This window comes from Mus musculus, chromosome 3 (assembly GCF_000001635.26).
Source record: "Mus musculus strain C57BL/6J chromosome 3, GRCm38.p6 C57BL/6J".
NCBI lineage: Eukaryota > Metazoa > Chordata > Mammalia > Rodentia > Muridae > Mus > Mus musculus.
The window spans coordinates 122,177,390-122,187,727 of record NC_000069.6 but is presented as its reverse complement, the minus strand read 5'-3'; the positions used below and the strand labels follow the sequence as shown (position 1 = coordinate 122,187,727).

Sequence of the window (10,338 nt, the reverse complement as noted above, 5' to 3'; positions counted from 1 at the left end):
AGGTGTGCTGTTTCTGAGTGTTGTGTGCGTTTTGTGAACCCCAAAAGACCACCGAGGAGCCAATTTCGATGCAATTCAATTGCACTAGGATCTTTATTACAAATTTGGGCCACACCACCATCTCTGATATAGCAGAACAGGAGGGTGAAGCCCCAAGCTCTCAGCAGGACCAGGTTTTATCAGCAATGTCAAGCAAGCAAGGGAATTTCTAAATTAGCACACATCTGATTGGGGGGCCATTATGGAATTTTGTTGCCCTTTAATGTAATTAGTTGGTGCTGGAAGGCAAACCATAAACTTAACTTCTGCTTTCCTCCAGATTGGTGGTTGTTAGGAAGTGGAGTGCCAGGGTCAGGCTTGTAACCTGGAAACTGATGTCAGATGTAGGTTTGTTGGGGAGTAGCCTGGAAACAGGTGCTTGGTGCCAGCTGTTGGTTAACTCAAGTTCAACCTTATGTCAGGTTCTCTAAGATGGCGTCTGAACCAAAGATTGGCCTCTCATAAGCATGCCTGTTCCATATACATCACACCACTCAGGGACCCAGAGTCCTTCCAGCTGTGTTCTGGCATGCTGAGTCATTCAGGATGTTTATGGTTGAAGCTGGGCTACTAGATTACAGAGCTGAGAAAGTAGACTTGAGTTGTTCTTCTGCTTGGACTTTGCATGCATCTCTTCACTGTTCAGCTATGGAGAACACTTAGTGCAAGCTTGAGAAATGCAGCTCTTATTTTTAAAGATTTATTTATTTATTTATTTATTTATCTTATGTATATGAGTGTTCTGTCTCATGAACATCAGAAGAGGGAATCAAATCTCTTACTACAGACGGTTGTGAGCCAGCATGTGGTTGTTGGGAATTGAACTCAAAACATCTGGAAGAGCAGCCAGTGCTCTTAGCCACTGAGCCTGAGAAATGCATTTATGTGTGCAACCATGCAACAAAACATACCCATTTCTAGGAATAGAATGACTGGTCATCACATGGTATCAGTCTCCCCACAACCTGTCCTTTTAAACACCCAGGTGCTTCTGTGTTATGAGGTCAAAGTCAGCCACTGAGTGGGGCTTTAGGAGTGTGCAGCTGTGGAGATGCACAGGCCTGCATCCTGAGAAGGTCCTGTATTGAAACTGATGCTCCACTATTGCCATCCTAAAATTCTAAGTAGCTGAACTCATAATTTCCCTTTGTACTGTGTCCAACCAATTATGCACTTTCCCACATTAACACTTTCATGCTGCTCACTTAGTATTTATTGAAAATCTAATACGCAGTAAAACATCAGGAAAGAACATAAATAACAGAACATACAAAGACGAGTAAAGATTCAAGATTTATATCTTGTGATCTAGTAGAGGCATGAGGGAAGTGGAAAAATTCATCACTCAAGAGTTTACAAGGTCTCTCTCTCTCTCTCTCTCTCTCTCTCTCTCTCCCTCTCTGCCTCTCCTCTCCCTCTGCTGTCTCTGCCTCCAGAATGCTGGGATTAAAGGCGTGTGCCAGCCAGCTCTGTTTACTTGTATATTTTTAGTATGATCTTTCCATTTGCTTCACCGTGGGCAAACCTGTGCTCAATACTGGTTCTATGACTTTAAAATTTTTTGTATCTCAATACTGATAAAAGTGTGAAAAAATTTTATGTATATAAAAAGGTATTGCCCCCACCCCATTTTTTTAAAATAGGGTTTATCCTTGTAATCCTGACTGTCCTGGAACTGGATCTGTAGACCATGCTGTTCTCAAATCCGTAGTTCCTCCTGCCTCTGCCTCCAAAGTGGGATTAAAGGTGTGTAACCCAGTGCCCAGCAAAAAGGCGTTCACATTCCTGTGTTTTGTGCTAGTTTCTGGTTAAATAATTATCATTGTTTAGTTGTTCAGAACTTGAGGACCCTGCCATTTTCTTGTCTATATCAGGTTTAGAGGTAGTGGTGCAAAGACAGAGTATATACGCCCAGCAAGAGCACAGACATGTCCTCTGTGTCTCACTTCTCTCATGCTCTGCCATGTGCTTCCATAGCTTTGAGGAATTCTAAGACATTCTTATAGATTCTATGAGCAGTTGGTGTTAGAATGCCTTTAATCCCAACACTCGGGAGGCAGAGGCAGGTGGATTTCTGAGTTCGAGGCCAGCCTGGTCTACAGAGTGAGTTCCAGGACAGCCAGGGCTATACAGAGAACACCCCCCCCCCAAAATATTGCTATTATAGCATTCTTTCTAGTTTGGTATGTTTCACTGTTTCACGTCGGGATTGCTTACATTCAAAGGAATCTGGGCTGGGCTAAGTCAGCTGAGAGGCAGTAATAGGTTGAGACTCCAGTGGGTGGGCAAGCACTCATTGCCTCAGATCTTCCCGTCTATAAAAGAAGAAGCCATTGGGTTCCAGGCTCACAGGAAGAGCAAGTCCCACAGGAGAAAGCTGCTCTCCAATGCTGGATTGTCTTCTCCCAGATCTCCATTCCACTGGTGTTGGGAAACCAACGCATTAGGAAAAGAGATCTAGTAGAGGCATGAAGGCATAAAAGAAAGAGCTTAAGGACAAGTAAGAGAGTGAAGAAAATCCAACAAGAAGGCAGGAACAACTTACACAGAGAGAGACAGAATGATTCCCCACCCCACCCCGAAAAGCCCAAAGCCCCAGGGCAGCCAGGACCCCAGGCTGAGCTCCTGAATTGCTGTAACCATGACAACTCCCCACCCCCCCCCACCCCCCCACCCCCCACCCCCCCCGTCCCAGCAGGATGGGTCCCAGAACCCAGGCTGTACCATCATGACCTTCTGCCCAAACATGGAAGAATTCTCAGGCTTCAGCAAATACATTGCCTACATGGAGTCCCAAGGGGCACATCTAGCTGGACCGGCTAAGGTCATCTCACCCACAGAGTGGAAAGGCAGGCGATCTTATGAGGATGTCCCGGCTATGGCAATTCCCGCTCCTCTGCAGCAAGTGGTCTCTGGGAAGGCAAGCGTGTTCACCCAATACCATAAGAGGACGAAAGGCATGACAGTGGGGGAGTATCGTGAGCTGGCCAACAGCGAAAAACACCTGGATTTTGAAGATTTGGAGAGAAAATACTGGAAGAATCGCCTGTTTGGGTCACCGATTTATGGTGCTGACGTCAGCGGCTCCCTGTTTGATGAGAACACTCACCTTTGGAACGTGGGCCACCTGGGAAGCCTTTTGGATGTGTTAAAGCAGGACCGTGATATAGTGATTGAGGGCGTCAATACGCCCTACCTGTACTTTGGCAAGTGGAAGACCACCTTTGCGTGACACACGGAGGACATGGACCTGTACAGTCTCAACTACCTGCACTTTGGGCAGCCCAAGACCTGGTATGCTGTGCCCCCTGAGCATGGTAGGCGCCTGGAGCGCCTAGCCAGGGAACTCTTCCCTGGAAATTCCCAGGGCTGCCAGGCCTTCCTGAGGCACAAGGTGGCGCTCATCTCACCCACTGTGCTCAAGGAGAATGGCATCCCCTTTAGCCGCATCACCCAGGAGGCTGGGGAGTTCATGGTCACCTTTCCCTATGGCTACCACGCAGGCTTCAACCATGGCTTCAACTGTGCAGAGGCCATCAATTTCACCACCCCGAGGTGGATCCACTACGGAAAGGTGGCATCTCAGTGCAGCTGTGAGGACGCCAGGGTGAGCTTCTTCATGGATGTCTTTGAAGGGCTCCTGCAGCCTGAGAACTATGAGCTGTGGAAACAGCAAGGGGATCCTAGAGCTATGGACCACCTAGTGCTCACCTCCTGTCTTAGGCAGGAGCTGATCCCTGGGACCTACACTGGATCAGGGGAAGCCCGCTTCAACCCAGAGGCTTTCCGGTTCGGGACCCCTCAGGAGTTGGGTGAGCAGAGGCCACAACAGCTGTCCTTACACAAAGGTGCACCCAGGGTCCCCATGCTTTTTCCCATCCAAGCTTTTAGCTCCTCCATCTACACCACAAGGGACAAGATTCTCCAAGCGAGCTTCTGGATCCTCCAGGATCCCTGTTGATTCTGTTGATGTTATAGCTGTGAACCACTCACAGGCCTATAGAATCTTGGATAGGAGCCCCAAGGTCTCCCAGCCCCTCACAGTGATGAACTTGAGCCAAGTTCATGCAGGATTATCACCACCACCCCTGCCCCCAATATTAGGCCATTTGGCCACAAGTCGGCATTCCTGATCACATGGACAAAGAGCTGTTCAAGATGTTGACAAATCGAACTCTACTTTGGATGATGCATTTGAATCTCCTCTTGGTTAGCATGGGGTCTCCTTCAGAATTCACTCAGAAGGTGGATCTGCAAGGTCTTGTGCCACTGCGTGAAGAGAAAGAGCTTCCAGGCTCTTTATGAGACCCAGATGAGCTGACTTTGACTTTCTCTCCTAGAAGCAGGGAGGGAGGAAGGACTGACGGGCTGCAGGCTGCTCCCTTCTGTATTTCCCAGGCATTTGGTTGTAATGCTGTTTTAATTGTTGTATAGTCTCAGTGGGGCTAGAAATTAAACAGTGTGGGAGGTTTACAGAAGGATAAGGGGGGCTACCCATGTGAGGACATGAGTAACCTGCTGTCCACACTAGGGTGACATGGCTCTTAAGGACATTCTTATTACTTATTTCTGTCCCAGGCTCTGTAAATAGGTCCAAGAAATAAATATCTTAGTTTCCTAACTTAAAAAAAAAAAAGCATTTACAAGTCCCTTGGGACGGCTTCTGGGTGCTCACCTCCAAGCCTGATTCATGACCCAGATTTGACCCGTGGGACAGACCCACGTGGGAGAAGAGGACGGACTCCATGCTTTTCCGAACTCTTGGTAGATGACTACTCCTGTCCCACCCTTGCCCTTCCCATCTCTCCCACGTCACAGTTGCTAAGCTGCCTCCAGCAAGGCTGAACTAAAGGCTTTAGCACACGTGTCCCACTTTCCCATGTTCCCTCGACAGCAGCAGTTGCTGGGCCTCGGCCCCTGTGTTCCTCTCCCACTAGGCATCCGGGACTCTGGAGAACAGCCATACCATGGTTGGCCTGAGAAGTGCCACTGGGGAGAGGGTTTATTTGACAAAGGCCATCTGTAGGCCTGACGGGGGAGACTACCTTGGAAAAGATATCTGTTCCCCATCTTTACTCCATCGATGGAAATTGTTTGGGTTAAAACTATTTAGCTTCTAGTTCTTGGTAAGCTCTTGGTAAGTGTGAACTGCTTGAAGCCATGTGCGGCACTGTCTTCTGATACCCCCTGCAACAAATGCACTCGTTACACCAGAGAGGGGCATCAGAGCTCGCCCATGAGGGAAGCTCTGTGAAGAGGGTTCTGAGCCCTAGTGAGAAAACTCCAAGGAAACAAGACAAGAGCGTGTGATCCCTGTTCCCCCATAAGGTGGCTTGCTCTTGGGCTGTGCTTTTATGCCCCTCACAGGCATAGGGGATAGGAGTGAGCTCACAGTTCACGTCACATTACAATTGGCTGTCATTACTTGTTTATAAGCCTCAAGGGAAAAACATGTTTTTGCCATGTGTGGCTTGTCCTTGTGATTATACACTTTATTCAGGTGACTCCTCCTCCTCCTCTTCTTCCTTCTTTTAAATCTTTTTTTTTTAATTAATTAATTTATTTATTTACACCCCAAATGCTGTTTCTCCTCCAGGTCCCCTCCCTCACAGAGTCCCTCCCTCCCTCCCACCCCACTCCCCCTCTCCTCTGAGAGGGTGGGATCACCCCTAGGGACCCCCACCCCCACCCCCATCCCTGGCACATCAATTAAGTCTCTGTCACATTAGGTGCATCCTCTCCCACTGAGGCCAGACAGGGCAGACTAAGCTGCTTGTCTGCTACATATGTGTTTCTGTAGTGGGGTGGGGGATGGGGTCTAGTTCTAGCCTGTGTATGTTTGTTGGTTGGCGGCTCAGACTCTGAGAGCTCTCAGGGGTACAAGTTTGTTGATTCTGTTGGTCTTTCTGTGGGCTTCCCATCCCCTTCAGGACCTTTAGTTCTCCTAACTCTTCCAAAAGTGTCTCCGACTTCCATCTAATGTTTGGCTGTGGGTGTCTGCATCTGTTTCAGATAGGTAGAGCCTCCCCAAGGACAGTTATGTTAGGCTCCTGTCTGCAAGCATAACAGAGTTTCATTAATAATGTCAGGGATTGGTGCTTGCCCATGGAATGAGTTTGAGTTTTGAGTTGGACCAGTTATTGGATGGCCTTTCCTTCTGTCTCTGCTCCATCCCTGCATTTCTTTTAGACAGGGCAAATTTTTAGTGGGTTGGTGTCCTTACACCTCCCCTGAGGGTCCTGCCTGGCTACAGGAGTGGCCTCTTCAGGTTCCATGTCCTCACTGTCAGGCATCATGGCTAAGGTCATCTGCTTTGACTCCTGGGAGCCTCCCCTGTCCCAGGTCTCTGGGACTTCCTAGAGATTCTCCCCTCTCCCAGCCCTACCCCAGCAGCTGCAGATTCCCATTTCATAGGGCCCTCTGGGCCTCTCTCCTGCCTCTTCCCTTACCTGATCCTGTCTCCCCATTCCCTCCCTCTCCCCTCTCCCCTCTCCCCTCTCCCCTCTCCCCTCTCCACTCTCCCCTCTCCCCTCTCCCCTTCTCCCCTCTCCCCCCCACCCTGCTTCCTATGGCTATTTTGTTTCCCCTTTCAAATGTGATTCAAGCATCCTTGCTTGGTCCTTCCCTCTTGTCTAACTTCTTTGGGTTTGTGGGGTGTATCATAGCTTTCTGTACTTATAGCTAATATACAGTTATTGATGAGCACATACCATGCAAGTCCTTAGTCAACAGGGAAATGCAGATCAAAACAGTCTAAGATTCCATCTTATGCCAATCAGAATGGCTAAGATCAAAAACTCAAGGCACAGCAGATGCGAAGAAAGGGAAACACTCCTCAATTGCTTGCAGGTTGCAAGCTGGTACAACCACTCTAAAAGTCAATGTCTCAGACAGTGTCTCGGTGTCTCAGAAATGACAGTGTCTCAGAAAATTGGAAATAGTATTATATGAAGACCCAGCTATACCACTCTTGGGCATATACCCAAAAGATGCTCCACCATATCACTTAAGGACACATGCGCCACTAAGTTCATAGCAGCCTTATTTGTAATAGCCAGAAACTGGAAACAACCCAGATGTCCCTCAACCCAAGAATGGATATAGGAAATGTGGTTCAGGTGACTCTTCTTATCCTCCGAGTATAAAATGTCTGATGCTCTGAATAAAGTTAGCTATTGCATAGGACTTTAGTTGCCTTGTTCTTAGACTCTGTTCTTCCTGATTCGCACTGCCACTAGAGTGGTGAACAGAGGAGGCCTTGGCTTCTTCACAGGGACCTGGTGCGTGTAATAATCCACCAAGACTCATCGCTGCTCATTCACGTCCCTTCACCTCCTGTCCTAATTGTACTCAAACACGCCATGTTAAAAAAAATGTCAAACTTACATACAGAAAATATCTGTGGATAGGCATCACCTGTGGCTAGTGCTTTCATGCATTACCAGGTGGGTGTTTTCCTTAGCCCAACCCTATGAAGACTTTGATGCATATTATTACGACGAGCCCATTCCCCACTGTGGCAGGATTTTTGCCACGCTGTATGGCTGTGTCAATGACTCTCACAGAGGCTCAGCCCTCTGACAAAGCTGGAAACAGTACCAGAGTCTGAGCACTAATGAGCAGGGGATTAATCAGGAGACTGTTTTTTATTTCTCCCCTCAAATAACACCCACACATCCATACCCTTCCCACTCCACAAAAGCAGATCCACTCAGAATGAAAGTATCGCTAAGGCCAAAGCCACCAGTCAGGGGTTCTGGATAAACAGGTGACCATTCTGATAGGTCAGTTTTGCCATCAGGAGTTCCGGTGAGCCAGTGAATTTTGGTTTCTTTCTGAAAGAGTCTCCTCCAGCTCACTGTGGACTCCTGGTGTGCTTATCTTCTGCTGCCGTGGGGTTGCTTCCGTTAGCCAGTTGTTCAGATCCTGCGGGCAAAGGCTCCTGTGTCTGCAGCCGTCCGGATTTCTCTTCAAGCTACATGGAAAAAGCAACGTGGAAGGCAATAAGACCTATGGGAGACCACTTGGACACGTGTCACCCTGGGTCCATGGAGCAATAAACTTTCAGGTTTAAAAGAATGGCAGCTTCTGGAGGGAGCTCAGCTGAAGGAACTGGAATCAGAACATTGAGTAGGCTGCCCTGATTTCTTATCTGTGAATCTAAGACCCATGGATTTGTACAGAGACTTACATGCCTGTGTGTGTGTTTATATCTATACCCTTGGTACTCTTTCCAATGGATGTTTGGAGACCACCTTCCCTACTCCCATGCTGGGCCCCAAACCTAGGCCCTTGTATTAGTCAAGGGCTTCTACCATTGACCTAAACCTCCAGCCTTGGGTGGTTTTTTTTTGTTTGGTTGGTTGTTTTTTGGTTTTTTTTCCCCTGTGTAGCCCTAGCTGTCCTGGAACTCACTTTGTAGACCAGGCTGGCCTCGAACACAGAAATCCACCTGCTTCTGCCTCCCAAGTGCTGGGATTAAAAGCATGGGCCACCACTGCCCGGCTTCTGGGTGGGTTTTTAACTTGAAAAAGTTACCATTACCTTGCTGGCTTAAAAGCCAATAAATTATATTTTGAGTTCATCCCTGAGTCTAGACTTTGCCTAGTTTGTCCAGAGCTGGCTCCTTCAAAGAAGGATCATTTGACTAGGATATATAAATGTAGATGTAGATATAGATATAGATCATGAGGAGAGATTCAACTGGCATTCATGATAATGTATCTAGATCAAACTTGTGCACTAAACCTGGATAAATGGACATTTTTCTAACTAGATTCCTAGCTAGAGACATATAATTCCTAATCATAAATTATAGGTTACCTTCCTGATCCAATATCAGCTTGGGGCAGGGTGGTGGGGGAGAAGAGGGTTGGAGGTGGGTCTTTCCAGTCTATGCAAAATGTGGTTTGTCCAATTATCTAGTTTAAACACACAAACTTTAATGGATCCACACCACCAACCTGACCCCCACCTCCACCCAGAGACAGGCTTTCTCTGTGTAGCCTTGGCTATCTTGAAACTTGCTCTAATAGACCAGGCTGGGCTCAAACCCACAGAAGTCCTCCCCCTCCCCCCTCTGCCTCCTGGGCACTAGGATTAAAGGTGTGTGCCACGACCGCCAGGAAGAAGCCAACAATTGCATGTAGGGATGAAACAGACTCCGAGGTCCGTTTTCAAAAAGAACAGATATTAAAACCTTATTTCCCATAGAATTCCTGTTCCTCCAAACCAATTTCTTGATTGCAAAGAAAGCCAAATCCAGATGAAGACCAGGTTTCTACAAGGATCTCGAGGCTGCAGGTCCTTTAAACACATAGGAGTCTGACAACAGGCTAAACATGGTGTGGGGAAAACCTCTGTGTATGAAAATAAGAATCTTTGTTCTGAGTTGCTCCTGATTGTCTAAAGCCAATATGATGGGTGTACCATGATTGGCTTGTTTAGCAGATTTCTAGGTTAATAGATCCTCACTTGTCAATTCCAGCAAGATCTTGACACTCAACTGTTTCCATAAAACAGGCTAAGAGTGTATAAAGCCAAATACCCAGAGACATTTCCTAAGGTCAGGTCTTGTTGGAGAGTCTCAAAACATCCCCGAGAAGCAGATTTCCAGACAATGAAACATCACTTCAGTCTGTGCTCAAAACCAGGAGCTCTGAAGCCATCAGCCTGCGTAACCTCCAGAAGCTGGCTTTCCTGCTTGAGCAAGGGGTGGGGGTGGGGGTGTGTGTTCTCTAGAGGCCCTTGAGATAATTCACCTGTTACTTGTGCTCAGAGTACTTTAAGGGAAATTATCTTAAGTACTGGACTGTAGGTAAGAACTTAATTCCTATCTGTTTTATGACAGACGTATATAGCATTCCATGTAAAGGATTTCTGTGAACTTTTATGAAGATAGTATGTCATTAGGTCAGCATTAGATTTTGAATAGAATATTCATTATAAAATGAAAATTTAACTGACGTGTTATAGTAGGTTCTTAGACATTGGTAAGAAACAAAGTGACAAACACAGTAATAACATGATCACAGCTGACAAGGGGGAAAAGGTTGGAACTGACCCGTCCACATCTCAGGCCATGAGCACTCCAACCTGCTCCAGAGGTTGTCAGGTGTTAGCCCTGTAGGAGGGACTGCACTGTTGGCTAAGGTAGCAAACATTTGTAATCCCAGCCCTCAGGAGGCTGAGGCAGAAAGACCATGACCTTGGAGCCAGCCTGGACTATACAATGAGATACAGTCAACAAACAAACAATAAACAAACAAACAAACAAACAAACAGTATGCTGTGGTATGG

At 47.2% G+C, this 10,338-nt stretch overlaps 1 protein-coding gene and 1 pseudogene across 4 annotated transcripts in view; one reads left to right on the top strand and one right to left on the bottom strand.

Annotated features, from left to right (window-relative positions):
* Gm9361 (predicted gene 9361) lies at positions 2,744 to 4,075 on the top strand (annotated as a pseudogene).
* Positions 7,658 to 10,338, bottom strand: part of Abca4 (ATP-binding cassette, sub-family A (ABC1), member 4) — a 136,180-nt gene continuing 133,499 nt past the window's right edge. For 3 of the 4 annotated variants that reach the window (XM_017319439.1, XM_006500911.3, XM_017319440.2), the window contains one exon: positions 7,658 to 8,014. In XM_017319439.1, the coding sequence (XP_017174928.1) occupies positions 7,895 to 8,014 (120 nt within the window). In that variant the 3' untranslated portion in view covers positions 7,658 to 7,894. The remainder of the gene's footprint in view (positions 8,015 to 10,338) is intronic. The other variant, NM_007378.1, reaches the window with a different exon arrangement.